The sequence below is a fragment of the Coregonus lavaretus genome (genome assembly GCF_964263955.1).
Source record: "Coregonus lavaretus genome assembly, chromosome: 24".
Lineage (NCBI taxonomy): Eukaryota > Metazoa > Chordata > Actinopteri > Salmoniformes > Salmonidae > Coregonus > Coregonus lavaretus.
The window spans coordinates 44,497,435-44,519,506 of NC_140011.1; the positions used below are offsets into that span (position 1 = coordinate 44,497,435).

The 22,072-nt window shown below is 51.3% G+C and overlaps 1 protein-coding gene and 2 long non-coding RNA genes across 4 annotated transcripts in view; all 3 read left to right on the top strand.

The window, feature by feature from the left end:
• The window catches only part of LOC311099903 (PAX3- and PAX7-binding protein 1-like), a gene marked incomplete at its 3' end in the record, with an annotated part of 89,713 nt that overhangs the window by 39,764 nt on the left and 27,877 nt on the right, over positions 1-22,072 (top strand). The window contains exons 5-11 of the mRNA XM_084140622.1: positions 319-422; positions 6,501-6,709; positions 9,157-9,346; positions 15,490-15,613; positions 17,106-17,217; positions 17,828-17,943; positions 20,159-20,169. Coding sequence (XP_083996748.1) covers positions 319-422; positions 6,501-6,709; positions 9,157-9,346; positions 15,490-15,613; positions 17,106-17,217; positions 17,828-17,943; positions 20,159-20,169 — 866 coding nt within the window. The remainder of the gene's footprint in view (positions 1-318; positions 423-6,500; positions 6,710-9,156; positions 9,347-15,489; positions 15,614-17,105; positions 17,218-17,827; positions 17,944-20,158; positions 20,170-22,072) is intronic.
• LOC311100253 lies at positions 9,492-11,761 on the top strand. Of its 2 annotated transcripts, none has more exons than XR_014609815.1 (3): positions 9,492-10,989; positions 11,045-11,585; positions 11,727-11,761. It is a non-coding gene; the product is annotated as an uncharacterized lncRNA (long non-coding RNA). The 2 variants fall into 2 exon arrangements; XR_014609816.1 differs by lacking the exon at positions 11,727-11,761 and having other exon boundaries at positions 11,045-11,491; positions 11,539-11,720.
• On the top strand, positions 12,782-13,464 carry LOC311100254. Its single transcript, XR_014609817.1, has 3 exons — positions 12,782-12,958; positions 13,061-13,327; positions 13,430-13,464. It is a non-coding gene; the product is annotated as an uncharacterized lncRNA (long non-coding RNA).

Here is a 22,072-nt window from a genome sequence, read left to right on the forward strand (position 1 = left end):
CTTCCCTCTCCTCCCTCCCTTCCCCCTCCTCCCTCCCCTCCCTCCTCCCCTCCTCCCCTCCCCTCCCTCCTCCCCTCCTCCCCTCCCCTCCCTCCTCCCCTCCTCCCCCCTCCCTCCCCCTTCCCTCCTCCCCTCCCTCCCTCCTTCCCTCCTCCCTCCCTCCCTCCTTCCCTCCTCCCTCCTCCTTCCCTCCTTCCTCCCTCCCTTCCCCCTCCTCCCTCCCTTCCCCCTCCTCCCTCCCTCCTCCCTTCCCCCTCATCCCGCTCTCCTCCCTTCCCCCTCCTCCCTCCCCTCTCTCCTCCCTCTCCCCTCCAATAGGTATAGAGGGTAGTGATGATGAGGCGTTGGATACAGGAGGTCAGGATGAGGAGGTGTCACGCTGGGAACAGGAGCAGATACGCAAAGGGACCAGCATCCCCCAGGTAACACACACACACCAGCATCCCCCCAGGTAATACCACACTCACACACACCAGCATCCCCCAGGTAATACCACACTCACACACACCAGCATCCCCCAGGTAATACCACACTCACACACACCAGCATCCCCCAGGTAACACACACACACCAGCATCCCCCAGGTAACACTCACACACACCAGCATCCCCCAAGGTAATACCACACTCACACACACCAGCATCCCCCAGGTAACACACACACACCAGCATCCCCCAGGTAACACTCACACACACCAGCATCCCCCAAGGTAATACCACACTCACACACACCAGCATCCCCCAGGTAACACACACACACCAGCATCCCCCAGGTAACACTCACACACACCAGCATCCCCCAAGGTAATACCACACTCACACACACCAGCATCCCCCAGGTAATACCACACTCACACACACCAGCATCCCCCAGGTAACACCACACTCACACACACCTGCATCCCCCAGGTAACACCACACTCACACACACCTGCATCCCCCAGGTAATACCACACTCACACACACCAGCATCCCCCCAGGTAATACCACACTCACACACACCAGCATCCCCCAAGGTAATACCACACTCACACTCACCAGCATCCCCCAGGTAATACCACACTCACACACACCAGCATCCCCCAGGTAACACCACACTCACACACACCAGCATCCCCCCAGGTAATACCACACTCACACACACCAGCATCCCCCCAGGTAATACCACACTCACACACACCAGCATCCCCCAAGGTAATACCACACTCACACTCACCAGCATCCCCCAGGTAACACTCACACACACCAGCATCCCCCAAGGTAACACCACACTCACACACACCAGCATCCCCCAGGTAACACCACACTCACACACACCTGCATCCCCCAGGTAACACCACACTCACACACACCTGCATCCCCCAGGTAATACCACACTCACACACACCAGCATCCCCCCAGGTAATACCACACTCACACACACCAGCATCCCCCAAGGTAATACCACACTCACACACACCAGCATCCCCCAGGTAACACCACACTCACACACACCAGCATCCCCTAAGGTAATACCACACTCACACACACCAACATCCCCCAAGGTAATACCACACTCACACACACCAGCATCCCCCAGGTAACACCACACTCACACACACCAGCATCCCCCCAGGTAATACCACACTCACACACACCAGCATCCCCCAAGGTAATACCACACTCACACACACCAGCATCCCCCCAGGTAATACCACACTCACACACACCAGCATCCCCCAGGTAATACCACACTCACACACACCAGCATCCCCCAGGTAATACCACACTCACACACACCAGCATCCCCCAGGTAATACCACACTCACACACACCAGCATCCCCCCAGGTAATACCACACTCACACACACCAGCATCCCCCAAGGTAATACCACACTCACACACACCAGCATCCCCCAGGTAACACACACACACCAGCATCCCCCAGGTAATACCACACTCACACACACCAGCATCCCCCCAGGTAATACCACACTCACACACACCAGCATCCCCCAAGGTAATACCACACTCACACACACCAGCATCCCCCAGGTAACACCACACTCACACACACCAGCATCCCCCCAGGTAATACCACACTCACACACACCAGCATCCCCCAGGTAATACCACACTCACACACACCAGCATCCCCCAGGTAATACCACACTCACACACACCAGCATCCCCCAGGTAATACCACACTCACACACACCAGCATCCCCCTAGGTAATACCACACTCACACTCACCAGCATCCCCCAGGTAATACCACACTCACACACACCAGCATCCCCCAGGTAATACCACACTCACACACACCAGCATCCCCCAGGTAATACCACACTCACACACACCAGCATCCCCCCAAGGTAATACCACACTCACACACACCAGCATCCCCCAGGTAATACCACACTCACACACACCAGCATCCCCCAGGTAATACCACACTCACACACACCAGCATCCCCCAGGTAATACCACACTCACACACACCAGCATCCCCCAAGGTAACACACACACACCAGCATCCCCCAGGTAATACCACACTCACACACACCAGCATCCCCCAGGTAACACTCACACACACCAGCATCCCCCAAGGTAATACCACACTCACACTCACCAGCATCCCCCCAGGTAATACCACACTCACACACACCAGCATCCCCCAGGTAATACCACACTCACACACACCAGCATCCCCCCAGGTAATACCACACTCACACACACCAGCATCCCCCAGGTAATACCACACTCACACACACCAGCATCCCCCCAGGTAATACCACACTCACACTCACCAGCATCCCCCAGGTAATACCACACTCACACACACCAGCATCCCCCCAGGTAATACCACACTCACACACACCAGCATCCCCCAGGTAATACCACACTCACACACACCAGCATCCCCCAAGGTAATACCACACTCACACACACCAGCATCCCCCCAGGTAATACCACACTCACACACACCAGCATCCCCCCAGGTAATACCACACTCACACACACCAGCATCCCCCAGGTAATACCACACTCACACACACCAGCATCCCCCCAGGTAATACCACACTCACACACACCAGCATCCCCCAGGTAATACCACACTCACACACACCAGCATCCCCCCAGGTAACACACACACACACCAGCATCCCCCAGGTAATACCACACTCACACACACCAGCATCCCCCAGGTAATACCACACTCACACACACCAGCATCCCCCCAGGTAATACCACACTCACACACACCAGCATCCCCCAGGTAACACACACACACACACCAGCATCCCCCAGGTAATACCACACTCACACACACCAGCATCCCCCCAGGTAATACCACACTCACACACACCAGCATCCCCCAGGTAATACCACACTCACACACACCAGCATCCCCCCAGGTAATACCACACTCACACACACCAGCATCCCCCAGGTAACAGACACACCAGCATCCCCCAGGTAATACCACACTCACACACACCAGCATCCCCCCAGGTAATACCACACTCACACACACCAGCATCCCCCAGGTAATACCACACTCACACACACCAGCATCCCCCAAGGTAATACCACACTCACACACACCAGCATCCCCCCAGGTAATACCACACTCACACACACCAGCATCCCCCCAGGTAATACCACACTCACACACACCAGCATCCCCCCAGGTAACACACACACACCAGCATCCCCCAGGTAATACCACACTCACACACACCAGCATCCCCCCAGGTAATACCACACTCACACACACCAGCATCCCCCAGGTAATACCACACTCACACACACCAGCATCCCCCAAGGTAATACCACACTCACACACACCAGCATCCCCCAGGTAATACCACACTCACACACACCAGCATCCCCCAGGTAACACACACACACACACACACACACACACACCTGCATCCCCCAGGTAACACCACACTCACACACACCAGCATCCCCCCAGGTAATACCACACTCACACACACCAGCATCCCCCAGGTAATACCACACTCACACACACCAGCATCCCCCCAGGTAATACCACACTCACACACACCAGCATCCCCCAGGTAATACCACACTCACACACACACCAGCATCCCCCCAAGGTAATACCACACTCACACACACCAGCATCCCCCAGGTAACACCACACTCACACACACCAGCATCCCCCAGGTAATACCACACACACACACACCAGCATCCCCCAAGGTAATACCACACTCACACACACCAGCATCCCCCAGGTAATACCACACTCACACACACCAGCATCCCCCAGGTAACACACACACACACACACACACACCTGCATCCCCCAGGTAACACCACACTCACACACACCAGCATCCCCCCAGGTAATACCACACTCACACACACCAGCATCCCCCAGGTAATACCACACTCACACACACCAGCATCCCCCCAGGTAATACCACACTCACACACACCAGCATCCCCCAGGTAATACCACACTCACACACACACCAGCATCCCCCCAAGGTAATACCACACTCACACACACCAGCATCCCCCAGGTAACACCACACTCACACACACCAGCATCCCCCCAGGTAATACCACACTCACACACACCAGCATCCCCCAGGTAACACACACACACCAGCATCCCCCCAGGTAATACCACACTCACACACACCAGCATCCCCCAGGTAATACCACACTCACACACACCAGCATCCCCCAGGTAATACCACACTCACACACACCAGCATCCCCCAGGTAATACCACACTCACACACACCAGCATCCCCCAGGTAACACCACACTCACACACACCAGCATCCCCCCAGGTAATACCACACTCACACACACCAGCATCCCCCAGGTAATACCACACTCACACACACCAGCATCCCCCCAGGTAATACCACACTCACACACACCAGCATCCCCCAGGTAACACACACACACCAGCATCCCCCAGGTAACACACACACACCAGCATCCCCCCAGGTAATACCACACTCACACACACCAGCATCCCCCAGGTAATACCACACTCACACACACCAGCATCCCCCAGGTAATACCACACTCACACACACCAGCATCCCCCAGGTAATACCACACTCACACACACCAGCATCCCCCAGGTAACACCACACTCACACACACCAGCATCCCCCCAGGTAATACCACACTCACACACACCAGCATCCCCCAGGTAATACCACACTCACACACACCAGCATCCCCCCAGGTAATACCACACTCACACACACCAGCATCCCCCAGGTAATACCACACTCACACACACCAGCATCCCCCAGGTAATACCACACTCACACACACCAGCATCCCCCAGGTAATACCACACTCACACACACCAGCATCCCCCAGGTAACACACACACACCAGCATCCCCCCAGGTAATACCACACTCACACACACCAGCATCCCCCAGGTAATACCCCTCTCACACACACCAGCATCCCCCAGGTAACACCACACTCACACACACCAGCATCCCCCCAGGTAATACCACACTCACACACACCAGCATCCCCCCAGGTAATACCACACTCACACACACCAGCATCCCCCAGGTAATACCACACTCACACACACCAGCATCCCCCAGGTAATACCACACTCACACACACCAGCATCCCCCAGGTAATACCACACTCACACACACCAGCATCCCCCCAGGTAATACCACACTCACACACACCAGCATCCCCCAGGTAACACACACACACCAGCATCCCCCCAGGTAATACCACACTCACACACACCAGCATCCCCCAGGTAATACCCCTCTCACACACACCAGCATCCCCCAGGTAACACCACACTCACACACACCAGCATCCCCCCAGGTAATACCACACTCACACACACCAGCATCCCCCAGGTAACACACACACACCAGCATCCCCCCAGGTAATACCACACTCACACACACCAGCATCCCCCAGGTAATACCACACTCACACACACCAGCATCCCCCAGGTAATACCACACTCACACACACCAGCATCCCCCAGGTAATACCACACTCACACACACCAGCATCCCCCAGGTAACACCACACTCACACACACCAGCATCCCCCCAGGTAATACCACACTCACACACACCAGCATCCCCCAGGTAATACCACACTCACACACACCAGCATCCCCCAGGTAATACCACACTCACACACACCAGCATCCCCCAGGTAATACCACACTCACACACACCAGCATCCCCCAGGTAATACCACACTCACACACACCAGCATCCCCCAGGTAATACCACACTCACACACACCAGCATCCCCCCAGGTAATACCACACTCACACACACCAGCATCCCCCCAGGTAATACCACACTCACCAGCATCCCCCAAGGTAATACCACACTCACACACACCAGCATCCCCCAGGTAATACCACACTCACACCCACCAGCATCCCCCAGGTAATACCACACTCACACACGCCAGCATCCCCCAAGGTAACACACACCATACATTGTGTTGTTGTGTAGGTCCAGTCCTGCCAGCCAGACGACAGCAGTAGCGGTAGTATGTACTACCAGAGCAACAGCTACGACCCCCAGCAGCCCTACAGCTCTACCTACAGCCTGCCCTACTCCTACATTAGCAAGGCTGAGGGCTGCGCACTGGTCTACAGCGCCCCTGGTGGTGACCTTTCACCTGTCACTGCTGACCTGGTCAAGACACGCCTCAGAGACAGGTACCTGACGGATCCAGTACTCTGCTAACCCTAACGTTGACCTTTCACCTGTCACTACTGACCTGGTCAAGGAAAGTATTCAGACCCCTTCACTTTTTCCACATTTTGTTACGTTAAAGCCTTATTCTAAAATTGATTTTTTATTTTTATTCCCCCGTCATCAATCTAAACACACTACCCCATAATGACAAAGCAAAAAAACAGGTTTTTAGAAATAAAAAACGGAAATATCACATTTACATAAGTATTCAGACCCTTTACTCAGTACTTTGTTGAAGCACCTTTGGCAGCGATTACAGCCTCGAGTCTTCTTGGGTAAGACGCTACAAGCTTGGCATACCTGTATTTGGGGAGTTTCTCCCATTCTTCTCTGCAGATCCTCTCAAGCTCTGTCAGGTTGGATGGGGAGCGTCGCTGCACAGCTATTTTCAGGTCTCCAGAGATGTTAGATTGGGTTCAAGTCCGGGCTCTGGCTGGGCCACTCAAGGACATTCAGAGACTTGTCCCAAAGCCACTCTTGCGTTGTCTTGGCTGAATGCTTAGGGTCGTTGTCCTGTTGAAGGTGAACCTTTGCCCCAGTCTGAGGTCCTGAGCGCTCTGGAGCCACTCCCTTCTGCTGTTACTGGAATCCCAGCCAGCTAGAAGCCACTCCCTTCTGCTGTTACTGGAATCCTAGCCAGCTAGAAGCCACTCCCTTCTGCTGTTACTGGAATCCTAGCCAGCTAGAAGCCACTCCCTTCTGCTGTTACTGGAATCCCAGCCAGCTAGAAGCCACTCCATTCTACTATGCTGTTACTGGAATCCCAGCCAGCTAGAAGCCACTCCATTCTGCTGTTACTGGAATCCTAGCCAGCTAGAAGCCACTCCCTTCTGCTGTTACTGGAATCCCAGCCAGCTAGAAGCCACTCCCTTCTGCTGTTACTGGAATCCCAGCCAGCTAGAAGCCACTCCCTTCTGCTGTTACTGGAATCCCAGCCAGCTAGAAGCCACTCCATTCTGCTGTTACTGGAATCCCAGCCAGCTAGAAGCCACTCCCTTCTGCTGTTACTGGAATCCCAGCCAGCTAGAAGCCACTCCATTCTGCTGTTACTGGAATCCTAGCCAGCTAGAAGCCACTCCCTTCTGCTGTTACTGGAATCCCAGCCAGCTAGAAGCCACTCCCTTCTGCTGTTACTGGAATCCCAGCCAGCTAGAAGCCACTCCATTCTGCTGTTACTGGAATCCCAGCCAGCTAGAAGCCACTCCATTCTGCTGTTACTGGAATCCCAGCCAGCTAGAAGCCACTCCCTTCTGCTGTTACTGGAATCCCAGCCAGCTAGAAGCCACTCCATTCTGCTGTTACTGGAATCCCAGCCAGCTAGAAGCCACTCCCTTCTGCTGTTACTGGAATCCTAGCCAGCTAGAAGCCACTCCATTCTGCTGTTACTGGAATCCCAGCCAGCTAGAAGCCACTCCCTTCTGCTGTTACTGGAATCCTAGCCAGCTAGAAGCCACTCCATTCTACTGTTACTGGAATCCTAGCCAGCTAGAAGCCACTCCATTCTGCTGTTACTGGAATCCTAGCCAGCTAGAAGCCACTCCATTCTGCTGTTACTGGAATCCCAGCCAGCTAGAAGCTGTGTGGTTTGTGCTGCTGGAAAGGTTTGCCAGGGGTGACTCTCCTCTCTTCCCCCACTCAGTCACCTGGTTTACCTCAGGCACATTACCTCATGGTCTTCCTTTCTATTGGTCAGTCCTCACTAAGTGTCTGTCTGTCTGTCTGTCTGTCTGTCTGTCTGTCTGTCTGTCTGTCTGTCTGTCTGTCTGTCTGTCTGTCTGTCTGTCTGTCTCTGTCTGTCTGTCCTGTATGCCGTCCCAGGCTGAGCTCCAGTCCTGCTGAAAGCTGCTTTATAGTTAGCCCCTGACCACAGCGCTGTAGACCAATAGAATATTAGAGGCTGCTGCTGCCTATTGAAATCACTGGCCACTTTAAGAAATGGAACACTAGTCACTTTAATAATGTTTCCATATCTTGCACTACTCATCTCATATGTATATACTGTATTCTACTGTATCTTAGTCCATGCCGCTCTGACATCGCTTGTCCATATATGTATATATTCTTAAATCCCATTCCTTACTTAGATTTGTGTGTATTGGGTATATGTTGTGAAATTGTTAGATATTACTTGTTAGATATTACTGCACTGTCGGAGCTAGAAGCACAAGCATTTCGCTACACCCGCTATAACATCTGCTAAACACGTGAATGTGACAAATACAATCTGATTTGATTTGATTACCACATCATATGTGTCTATTGACAGTTGTAAACCAAGCTTCATGGGATAACTTTACAGGACTCACCCTCTCTCTCTCTCTTCTGTCTGTCTGTCTGTCTGTAGGCTCAGATCCACTCAACTCACCCTGTTTGTCTCGTGTGTGTGTGTGTGTGTGTGTGTCTCTAGGCTGAGCCAGATGCGTGTGGGGCATGATGCTAATGCTAAGCGCTACGATCAGATCCAGGAAGAACTCGAGGCAGCTCAGAACACCATTCGCCGCCTCGAGGGTTCGTCCAATGACGACGCAGAACAGTATAAATTCTTGCAAGAGATGCGAGGGTATGTTCGAGACTTGCTTGAGTGTTTCGGTGAAAAGGTAAGGGAGAAATTCTCTGCCTCCGTTCTTCGTTTTTATTTTGATATTTTTCTCTCGTGGGTTAAAATACTTTTTGAAATAAGAGCATAACAATTTGATATGTACTTTGATGTAAAAATTAGTTTTAAGTTCATTTCTGCTTTAAAATTACAACCTATGCCTTTTTTTTAGTTTAGAGCAATTGTTTTTTGCAGTATACTTCCATTTGGTGGTCTCGAACTGAATTGCTCTGATACTCATTAGTGCATGTCTGTATCAGAACTATCAACCGCTCCAATATTTATCATCTACTGAAATGTTTTATTTCATCTGACTGGTGTTAGTTCTACAGCAGGTGGTTCTAGGTGGCCTCCCATCTTAACATCTGACTGGTGTTAGTCCTACAGCAGGTGGTTCTAGGTGGCCTCCCATCTGACTGGTGTTAGTCCTACAGCAGGTGGTTCTAGGTGGCCTCCCATCTGACTGGTGTTAGTCCTACAGCAGGTGGTTCTAGGTGGCCTCCCATCTGACTGGTGTTAGTCCTACAGCAGGTGGTTCTAGGTGGCCTCCCATCTTAACATCTGACTGGTGTTAGTCCTACAGCAGGTGGTTCTAGGTGGCCTCCCATCTGACTGGTGTTAGTCCTACAGCAGGTGGTTCTAGGTGGCCTCCCATCTGACTGGTGTTAGTTCTACAGCAGGTGGTTCTAGGTGGCCTCCCATCTGACTGGTGTTAGTCCTACAGCAGGTGGTTCTAGGTGGCCTCCCATCTGACTGGTGTTAGTCCTACAGCAGGTGGTTCTAGGTGGCCTCCCATCTGACTGGTGTTAGTTCTACAGCAGGTGGTTCTAGGTGGCCTCCCATCTGACTGGTGTTAGTCCTACAGCAGGTGGTTCTAGGTGGCCTCCCATCTGACTGGTGTTAGTTCTACAGCAGGTGGTTCTAGGTGGCCTCCCATCTGACTGGTGTTAGTCCTACAGCAGGTGGTTCTAGGTGGCCTCCCATCTGACTGGTGTTAGTCCTACAGCAGGTGGTTCTAGGTGGCCTCCCATCTGACTGGTGTTAGTCCTACAGCAGGGGGTTCTAGGTGGCCTCCCATCTGACTGGTGTTAGTCCTACAGCAGGTGGTTCTAGGTGGCCTCCCATCTGACTGGTGTTAGTTCTACAGCAGGTGGTTCTAGGTGGCCTCCCATCTGACTGGTGTTAGTCCTACAGCAGGTGGTTCTAGGTGGCCTCCCATCTGACTGGTGTTAGTCCTACAGCAGGTGGTTCTAGGTGGTCTACCATCTTAACATCTGACTGGTGTTAGTTCTACAGCAGGTGGTTCTAGGTGGCCTCCCATCTGACTGGTGTTAGTCCTACAGCAGGTGGTTCTAGGTGGCCTCCCATCTGACTGGTGTTAGTTCTACAGCAGGTGGTTCTAGGTGGCCTCCCATCTGACTGGTGTTAGTTCTACAGCAGGTGGTTCTAGGTGGCCTCCCATCTTAACATCTGACTGGTGTTAGTTCTACAGCAGGTGGTTCTAGGTGGCCTCCCATCTTAACATCTGACTGGTGTTAGTCCTACAGCAGGTGGTTCTAGGTGGCCTCCCATCTGACTGGTGTTAGTTCTACAGCAGGTGGTTCTAGGTGGCCTCCCATCTGACTGGTGTTAGTTCTACAGCAGGTGGTTCTAGGTGGCCTTCCATCTTAACATCTGACTGGTGTTAGTTCTACAGCAGGTGGTTCTAGGTGGTCTACCATCTTAACATCTGACTGGTGTTAGTCCTACAGCAGGTGGTTCTAGGTGGTCTACCATCTTAACATCTGACTGGTGTTAGTCCTACAGCAGGTGGTTCTAGGTGGCCTCCCATCTGACTGGTGTTAGTCCTACAGCAGGTGGTTCTAGGTGGCCTCCCATCTTAACATCTGACTGGTGTTAGTTCTACAGCAGGTGGTTCTAGGTGGCCTCCCATCTGACTGGTGTTAGTCCTACAGCAGGTGGTTCTAGGTGGCCTCCCATCTGACTGGTGTTAGTCCTACAGCAGGTGGTTCTAGGTGGCCTCCCATCTGACTGGTGTTAGTCCTACAGCAGGTGGTTCTAGGTGGCCTCCCATCTGACTGGTGTTAGTCCTACAGCAGGTGGTTCTAGGTGGCCTCCCATCTGACTGGTGTTAGTTCTACAGCAGGTGGTTCTAGGTGGCCTCCCATCTGACTGGTGTTAGTCCTACAGCAGGTGGTTCTAGGTGGCCTCCCATCTGACTGGTGTTAGTTCTACAGCAGGTGGTTCTAGGTGGCCTCCCATCTGACTGGTGTTAGTCCTACAGCAGGTGGTTCTAGGTGGTCTCCCATCTGACTGGTGTTAGTTCTACAGCAGGTGGTTCTAGGTGGCCTCCCATCTGACTGGTGTTAGTCCTATAGCAGGTGGTTCTAGGTGGTCTACCATCTTAACATCTGACTGGTATTAGTTCTACAGCAGGTGGTTCTAGGTGGTCTACCATCTTAACATCTGACTGGTGTTAGTTCTACAGCAGGTGGTTCTAGGTGGCCTCCCATCTGACTGGTGTTAGTCCTACAGCAGGTGGTTCTAGGTGGTCTACCATCTTAACATCTGACTGGTGTTAGTTCTACAGCAGGTGGTTCTAGGTGGTCTACCATCTTAACATCTGACTGGTGTTAGTCCTACAGCAGGTGGTTCTAGGTGGTCTACCATCTTAACATCTGACTGGTGTTAGTTCTACAGCAGGTGGTTCTAGGTGGTCTACCATCTTAACATCTGACTGGTGTTAGTTCTACAGCAGGTGGTTCTAGGTGGCCTCCCATCTGACTGGTGTTAGTTCTACAGCAGGTGGTTCTAGGTGGTCTACCATCTTAACATCTGACTGGTGTTAGTTCTACAGCAGGTGGTTCTAGGTGGCCTCCCATCTGACTGGTGTTAGTTCTACAGCAGGTGGTTCTAGGTGGCCTCCCATCTTAACATCTGACTGGTGTTAGTTCTACAGCAGGTGGTTCTAGGTGGCCTCCCATCTGACTGGTGTTAGTCCTACAGCAGGTGGTTCTAGGTGGTCTACCATCTTAACATCTGACTGGTGTTAGTCCTACAGCAGGTGGTTATAGGTGGTCTACCATCTTAACATCTGACTGGTGTTAGTTCTACAGCAGGTGGTTCTAGGTGGCCTCCCATCTGACTGGTGTTAGTCCTACAGCAGGTGGTTCTAGGTGGCCTCCCATCTGACTGGTGTTAGTTCTACAGCAGGTGGTTCTAGGTGGCCTCCCATCTGACTGGTGTTAGTCCTACAGCAGGTGGTTCTAGGTGGTCTGCCATCTTAACATCTGACTGGTGTTAGTTCTACAGCAGGTGGTTCTAGGTGGCCTCCCATCTGACTGGTGTTAGTCCTACAGCAGGTGGTTCTAGGTGGTCTACCATCTTAACATCTGACTGGTGTTAGTCCTACAGCAGGTGGTTATAGGTGGTCTACCATCTTAACATCTGACTGGTGTTAGTTCTACAGCAGGTGGTTCTAGGTGGCCTCCCATCTGACTGGTGTTAGTCCTACAGCAGGTGGTTCTAGGTGGCCTCCCATCTGACTGGTGTTAGTTCTACAGCAGGTGGTTCTAGGTGGCCTCCCATCTGACTGGTGTTAGTCCTACAGCAGGTGGTTCTAGGTGGTCTGCCATCTTAACATCTGACTGGTGTTAGTTCTACAGCAGGTGGTTCTAGGTGGCCTCCCATCTGACTGGTGTTAGTTCTACAGCAGGTGGTTCTAGGTGGCCTCCCATCTTAACATCTGACTGGTGTTAGTCCTACAGCAGGTGGTTCTAGGTGGTCTACCATCTTAACATCTGACTGGTGTTAGTCCTACAGCAGGTGGTTCTAGGTGGTCTACCATCTTAACATCTGACTGGTGTTAGTCCTACAGCAGGTGGTTCTAGGTGGCCTCCCATCTTAACATCTGACTGGTGTTAGTCCTACAGCAGGTGGTTCTAGGTGGCCTCCCATCTGACTGGTGTTAGTTCTACAGCAGGTGGTTCTAGGTGGTCTACCATCTTAACATCTGACTGGTGTTAGTTCTACAGCAGGTGGTTCTAGGTGGCCTCCCATCTGACTGGTGTTAGTCCTACAGCAGGTGGTTCTAGGTGGCCTCCCATCTTAACATCTGACTGGTGTTAGTTCTACAGCAGGTGGTTCTAGGTGGCCTCCCATCTGACTGGTGTTAGTTCTACAGCAGGTGGTTCTAGGTGGCCTCCCATCTGACTAGTGTTAGTCCTACAGCAGGTGGTTCTAGGTGGCCTCCCATCTTAACATCTGACTGGTGTTAGTTCTACAGCAGGTGGTTCTAGGTGGTCTACCATCTTAACATCTGACTGGTGTTAGTCCTACAGCAGGTGGTTCTAGGTGGCCACCCATCTGACTGGTGTTAGTTCTACAGCAGGTGGTTCTAGGTGGTCTCCCATCTTAACATCTGACTGGTGTTAGTTCTACAGCAGGTGGTTCTAGGTGGTCTACCATCTTAACATCTGACTGGTGTTAGTTCTACAGCAGGTGGTTCTAGGTGGCCTCCCATCTGACTGGTGTTAGTCCTACAGCAGGTGGTTCTAGGTGGCCTCCCATCTTAACATCTGACTGGTGTTAGTTCTACAGCAGGTGGTTCTAGGTGGCCTCCCATCTGACTGGTGTTAGTCCTACAGCAGGTGGTTCTAGGTGGCCTCCCATCTGACTGGTGTTAGTTCTACAGCAGGTGGTTCTAGGTGGTCTACCATCTTAACATCTGACTGGTGTTAGTTCTACAGCAGGTGGTTCTAGGTGGCCTCCCATCTGACTGGTGTTAGTCCTACAGCAGGTGGTTCTAGGTGGTCTACCATCTTAACATCTGACTGGTGTTAGTCCTACAGCAGGTGGTTCTAGGTGGCCTCCCATCTGACTGGTGTTAGTCCTACAGCAGGTGGTTCTAGGTGGCCTCCCATCTGACTGGTGTTAGTTCTACAGCAGGTGGTTCTAGGTGGCCTCCCATCTGACTGGTGTTAGTTCTACAGCAGGTGGTTCTAGGTGGCCTCCCATCTTAACATCTGACTGGTGTTAGTTCTACAGCAGGTGGTTCTAGGTGGTCTACCATCTTAACATCTGACTGGTGTTAGTCCTACAGCAGGTGGTTCTAGGTGGCCTCCCATCTGACTGGTGTTAGTCCTACAGCAGGTGGTTCTAGGTGGCCTCCCATCTGACTGGTGTTAGTCCTACAGCAGGTGGTTCTAGGTGGCCTCCCATCTGACTGGTGTTAGTCCTACAGCAGGTGGTTCTAGGTGGCCTCCCATCTGACTGGTGTTAGTCCTACAGCAGGTGGTTCTAGGTGGCCTCCCATCTGACTGGTGTTAGTCCTACAGCAGGTGGTTCTAGGTGGCCTCCCATCTGACTGGTGTTAGTTCTACAGCAGGTGGTTCTAGGTGGCCTCCCATCTGACTGGTGTTAGTCCTACAGCAGGTGGTTCTAGGTGGTCTACCATCTTAACATCTGACTGGTGTTAGTCCTACAGCAGGTGGTTCTAGGTGGTCTACCATCTTAACATCTGACTGGTGTTAGTCCTACAGCAGGTGGTTCTAGGTTGCCTCCCATCTGACTGGTGTTAGTTCTACAGCAGGTGGTTCTAGGTGGTCTACCATCTTAACATCTGACTGGTGTTAGTTCTACAGCAGGTGGTTCTAGGTGGTCTCCAGAGAGGGGAGGAGAAGGACCCTAGTCTCTATGCACCTGTTAGCTGAACTGACTATCAGCCTCTCTCTTTAACACTCACTTCCTCCTTCAGCTCTCCTTAGAGGAATGATGCATGATGGTTAATGGAGTCTCTTTGGTGTGGGGGCTGAGAACGTTGTGAAAAAGCTCACTGACTGCACAGTTCAAACTAAAAGCTCTGGCTTGTTAGTAAAGGAAAGCTGAAATAGCGCTGATGTTGGTCCATGTTTATAGATGTAGAATGAACACAGAGTAACACCTTGATTGAAAATAACTACAATATTTAACTTTGACTGATATTCCTGTCTATATTCAACCTCACAACACAATTGGACGTGTCACCTGTCAGTCAAGCGTCTCTCTGGCCCTTGCACCAATGAGGTCTCCCGGTGGCCGGTCAGCCTGAGCAGGGCTTTGTTCTGTGTCGAGGTCAGAGGTGACATGTGGGCGTGTATGTTTCAGGTTCCCAGCGTGGTGGAGCTGGAGGGCGCCATGCACCAGTTACTAAGGCAACGGGCCTGTCGGCTGGTCCAGCGGCGCCAGGATGATATTAAAGATGAATCGGCGGAGTTTGCAAGCCTTTCAAGTCAGTCCATCTTGAAGGTTTTTATTCTTTACTCGAACGGCATCGTTGGTTCTCTGTGTGTGTGTGTGTGTGTGTGTGTGGTGGTGTGTACGTGTGAAGCAGCTCCCCCCCCCCCCCCCAACTCTTATTTTCCTTAAGTGTTAACCCCCACTCCCCAAAACCCTTCTCATCTCTCCCTGTCTTACCCAAACCCTTCTCATCTCTCCCTGTCTTACCCAAACCCTTCTCATCTCTCCCTGTCTTACCCAAACCCTTCTCATCTCTCCCTGTCTTACCCAAACCCTTCTCATCTCTCCCTGTCTTACCCAAACCCTTCTCATCTCTCCCTGTCTTACCCAAACCCTTCTCATCTCTCCCTGTCTTACCCAAACCCTTCTCATCTCTCCCTGTCTTACCCAAACCCTTCTCATCTCTCCCTGTCTTACCCAAACCCTTCTCATCTCTCCCTGTCTTACCCAAACCCTTCTCATCTCTCCCTGTCTTACCCAAACCCTTCTCATCTCTCCCTGTCTTACCCAAACCCTTCTCATCTCTCCCTGTCTTACCCAAACCCTTCTCATCTCTCCCTGTCTTACCCAAACCCTTCTCATCTCTCCCTGTCTTACCCAAACCCTTCTCATCTCTCCCTGTCTTACCCAAACCCTTCTCATCTCTCCCTGTCTTACCCAAACCCTTCTCATCTCTCCCTGTCTTACCCAAACCCTTCTCACCTCTCCCTGTCTGTGAGTGGTGCGAGCCTTGTTGTCAAGTGAGCTTGGTGAGAGTGAGAGAGAGAGTGAGAGAGAGAGAGACGTGATCTTGAGTCCTGACTGCACAGTAATGTGTAAAGGGACAAGGCTGTTTCAGCTTTGCTCCATCTGTTGTGGCTGAGATGACTGTGACAGACCGAACCACAGACGGTCTGTCTGTAGTTGTCTGTAGACCTGTAGTCCTTTGAATCACTGACTAAAACGCCATAAAATCAGTGACCAAAAGCTATGACCGTGACGTCAGTGAGTCACTGACACAGACAGGTCCTAAAGTGAATGCTAGTTGATATGATGCTGCTGACCACAGACAGGTAAGTGTTAAGTGGATCCAGTGATAATCCAAGCAGAACATCAATGCATTACGACTGTAGACCAGGACAGTTAATCAAACGGATAATGTTTCTGTGCTGTGAATAGGTTTAGATTAATCCGTTCGGCTGATAATTATTGACACGTCTAATATTCATAAATAGTTCAATAAATAAAGCACTTTTTTCTGATCCTGGTGTCAAATGCAGAAATGCCTTTTTCATGAAAGTTATTTACAAATGTGTTGCATTATTATTTAGTCAGTATAAATGGTATGTAGGCTAGTTTAGTCAGGTGTAGTCTAGATTAAGCCTGGTGGAGTTGAGGTGTAGTCTAGATTAAGCATGTTGGAGTCTAGATTAAGCCAGGTGTAGTTGAGGTGAGGGCTCTCTGTCCCGTCCTCAGGTCTCTAACCTTTGACCTGTCTCTTCCAGGTAAGGCTGTGATGGCTCCTAACCTCATGTCTCCTGACTCGTTTGGGAGAGACAGGACCGTCTATCAGGAGCACGCCAGACAGAGGAGGATCGCTGAACGGGAAGCCCGACGGTACGATGCTACGCTAACACACTCACAGCTTTTTAAAATATTCCTTTTCAGTCAGTATAAATGTTGTGCAGGCTAGGTGTTGTTGAGGTGAGGGCTGTCTATCAGGAGAACGCTTAGACGAATGAGGATCGCAGAGCGGGAGGCACTAGCTGGAGATACAAGACCTCAGCGCAAAGATCTGAAGCCTTCAACTCACTCATAGTTTTAAAGTGATATTTCACTTTTTTTCAAACTTTGTCAGATGTTTTTACCTTTTCAAGGTACATGACAACAGGACACTCCCAAGGTATGAAAACATCTGAAATATCTCTTTAAATAGAGCTATGCTGTCCCCTAGTGTTAAATTGTAGTTATCACATGTTGAATGTACTCATGAGATCAAACATGCTCTGAATGCAGCCCCGTACATAGTCTTGTCCCCTTGGGGCGCGTCTCAATACTCTAAAGCTGCACCCTCTCCCGGTAGGCATCAATCACTGAAGGAGAGGAGGTCACCACATTATTGAGATGCACCCTTCTTGTTAGCAGTTCTGAATGACCCAAATGGGTTTTTATCGATGAAAACAATGTCTTGTGTGATTGGCTAACATTGTTTGTGGGGTGGGCCTAGAACGCGGCGGCGGCAGGCACGGGAGCAGAACGGGAAGAGGGCGGAGCATAACGAGGGGCTGTCCTCCGACGATGAGGAGACTTCCACTGACCTCACATCATACTGCCTGGAGAGAGGTACCTTCACACCCTTCTCTCTCCATCAGCACATACCTTCACACCCTTCTCCCTCCATCAGCACATACCTTCAGACCCTTCTCTCTCCATCAGCACATACCTTCAGACCCTTCTCCCTCATCACATACCTTCAGACCCTTCTCCCTCCATCAGCACATACCTTCAGACCCTTCTCCCTCCATCAGCACATACCTTCAGACCCTTCTCCCTCCATCAGCACATACCTTCAGACCCTTCTCTCTCCATCAGCACATACCTTCAGACCCTTCTCTCTCCATCAGCACATACCTTCAGACCCTTCTCCCTCCATCAGCACATACCTTCAGACCCTTCTCCCTCCATCAGCACATACCTTCAGACCCTTCTCCCTCCATCAGCACATACATTCAGACCCTTCTCCTCCATCAGCACATACCTTCAGACCCTTCTCCCTCCATCAGCACATACCTTCAGACCCTTCTCTCTCCATCAGCACATACCTTCACACCCTTCTCCCTCCATCAGCATATACCTTCAGACCCTTCTCCCTCCATCAGCATATACCTTCAGACCCTTCTCCCTCCATCAGCACATACCTTCAGACCCTTCTCCCTCCATCAGCACATACCTTCAGACCCTTCTCTCTCCATCAGCATATACCTTCAGACTCTTCTCCCTCCATCAGCATATACCTTCAGACCCTTCTCCCTCCATCAGCACATACCTTCAGACCCTTCTCCCTCCATCAGCACATACCTTCAGACCCTTCTCCCTCCATCAGCACATACCTTCAGACCCTTCTCTCTCCATCAGCATATACCTTCAGACCCTTCTCCCTCCATCAGCATATACCTTCAGACCCTTCTCCCTCCATCAGCATATACCTTCAGACCCTTCTCCCTCCATCAGCACATACCTTCAGACCCTTCTCCCTCCATCAGCACATACCTTCAGACCCTTCTCTCTCCATCAGCACATACCTTCAGACCCTTCTCCCTCCATCAGCACATACCTTCAGACCCTTCTCTCTCCATCAGCATATACCTTCAGACCCTTCTCCCTCCATCAGCATATACCTTCAGACCCTTCTCCCTCCATCAGCACATACCTTCAGACCCTTCTCCCTCCATCAGCACATACCTTCAGACCCTTCTCCCTCCATCAGCATATACCTTCAGACCCTTCTCCCTCCATCAGCATATACCTTCAGACCCTTCTCCCTCCATCAGCATATACCTTCAGACCCTTCTCCCTCCATCAGCACATACCTTCAGACCCTTCTCCCTCCATCAGCACATACCTTCAGACCCTTCTCCCTCCATCAGCACATACCTTCAGACCCTTCTCCCTCCATCAGCACATACCTTCAGACCCTTCTCCCTCCATCAGCACATACATTCAGACCCTTCTCCCTCCATCAGCACATACCTTCAGACCCTTCTCCCTCCATCAGCACATACCTTCAGACCCTTCTCTCTCCATCAGCACATACCTTCACACCCTTCTCCCTCCATCAGCATATACCTTCAGACCCTTCTCCCTCCATCAGCATATACCTTCAGACCCTTCTCCCTCCATCAGCACATACCTTCAGACCCTTCTCCCTCCATCAGCACATACCTTCAGACCCTTCTCTCTCCATCAGCATATACCTTCAGACTCTTCTCCCTCCATCAGCATATACCTTCAGACCCTTCTCCCTCCATCAGCACATACCTTCAGACCCTTCTCCCTCCATCAGCACATACCTTCAGACCCTTCTCCCTCCATCAGCACATACCTTCAGACCCTTCTCTCTCCATCAGCATATACCTTCAGACCCTTCTCCCTCCATCAGCATATACCTTCAGACCCTTCTCCCTCCATCAGCATATACCTTCAGACCCTTCTCCCTCCATCAGCACATACCTTCAGACCCTTCTCCCTCCATCAGCACATACCTTCAGACCCTTCTCCCTCCATCAGCATATACCTTCAGACCCTTCTCCCTCCATCAGCATATACCTTCAGACCCTTCTCCCTCCATCAGCACATACCTTCAGACCCTTCTCCCTCCATCAGCATATACCTTCAGACCCTTCTCCCTCCATCAGCACATACCTTCAGACCCTTCTCCCTCCATCAGCATATACCTTCAGACCCTTCTCCCTCCATCAGCACATACCTTCAGACCCTTCTCCCTCCATCAGCATATACCTTCAGACCCTTCTCTCTCATCTCCTTCACTATGTTTCAGTTGGATATTCTGTACATTTACCTTCTCTCATTTTCTTTCCACATCCCTTCAGATCCTAAAGCTTTCTTCTTCTTTATCTCTACTGTGTAGTAGTAGTAGTAGTAGTAGTGGTGGTGGTGGTGGTGGTGGTGGTGGTGGTGGTGGTGGTGGTGGTGGTGGTGGTGGCAGCAGTGGTAGTAGTAGTAGCAGCGGTAGTAGTAGTAGTAGCAGTGGTAGTAGTAGTAGCAGTAGTGGTAGTAGTAGTAGTAGTAGCAGTAGTGGTAGTAGTAGTAGCAGTGGTAGTAGTAGTAGTAGTAGTAGTAGCAGTAGTGGTAGTAGTAGTAGTAGTAGTAGTAGTAGTGGTAGCAGTGGTAGTAGTAGTAGTAGTTGGTAGCGGTAGTGGTAGTAGCGGTAGTAGTAGTAATAGTGGTAGCGGTAGTGGTAGTAGCGGTAGTAGTAGTAATAGTGGTAGCGGTAGTGGTAGTAGTAGTAGTAAGTAGTAGTGGTAGTAGTAGTAGTAGTAGTAGTAGTAATAGTGGTAGCGGTAGTAGCGGTAGTAGTAGCAGTAGTAGTAGTAGTAGTAGCAGTAGTAGTAGTAGCAGTAGCAGTAGCAGTAGTAGTAGTAGTAGCAGCTAGTAGTAGCAGTAGTAGTAGTAGTAGTAGCAGCTAGTAGTAGCGGTAGTAGTAGTAATAGTAGCAGTAGTAGCAGCAGTGGTAGTAGTAATAGTAGCAGTAGTAGTGGTAGCGGTAGTGGTAGTAGCGGTAGTAGTAGTAGTAGTAGTAGTAGTGTTTGATCTGGGGTTGGTATCATCTTTACATTTACGTAATTTAGCAGATGCTCTTATCCAGAGCGACTTACAAATTGGTGCATTCACCTTGTGATGGGACAACCACTTTACAATATTTTTTTATTTTGGGGGTGGTAGAAGGATTACTTTATCCTATCCCAGGTATTCCTTAAAGAGGTGGGGTTTCAAGTGTCTCCAGGAGGTGGTGAGTGACTCCGCTGTCCTGGCGTCGTGAGGGAGCTTGTTCCACCATTGGGGTGTCAGAGCAGCGAACAGTTTTGACTGGGCTGAGCGGGAACTGTGCTTCCGCAGAGGTAGGGGGGCCAGCAGGCCAGATGTGGATGAACGCAATGCCCTCGTTTGGGTGTAGGGACTGATCAGAGCCTGAAGGTACGGAGGTGCCGTTCCCCTCACAGCTCCGTAGGCAAGCACCATGGTCTTGTAGCAGATGCGAGCTTCAACTGGAAACCAGTGGAGTGTGCGGAGGAGCGGGGTGACGTGAGAGAACTTGGGAAGGTTGAACACCAGACGGGCTGCGGCATTCTGGATGAGTTGTAGGGGTTTAATGGCACAGGCAAGGAGCCCAGCCAACAGCGAGTTGCAGTAATCCAGACGGGAGATGACAAGTGCCTGGATTAGGACCTGTGCCACTTCCTGTGTTAGGCAGGGTCGTACTCTCCGAATGTTGTAGAGCATGAACCTACAGGATCGGGTCACCGCCTTGATGTTAGCGGAGAACGACAGGGTGTTGTCCAGGGTCACGCCAAGGCTCTTCGCACTCTGGGAGGAGGACACAACGGAGTTATCAACCGTGATGGCGAGATCATGGAACGGGCAGTCCTTCCCCGGGAGGAAGAGCAGCTCCGTCTTGCCGAGGTTCAGCTTGAGGTGGTGATCCGTCATCCATACTGATATGTCTGCCAGACATGCAGAGATGCGATTCGCCACCTGGTTATCAGAAGGGGAAAGGAGAAGATTAGTTGTGTGTCGTCTGCGTAGCAATGATAGGAGTGGCCATGTGAGGATATGACAGAGCCAAGTGACTTGGTGTATAGCGAGAATAGGAGAGGGCCTAGAACTGAGCCCTGGGGGACACCAGTGGTGAGAGCACGTGGTGCGGAGACAGATTCTCGCCACGCCACTTGGT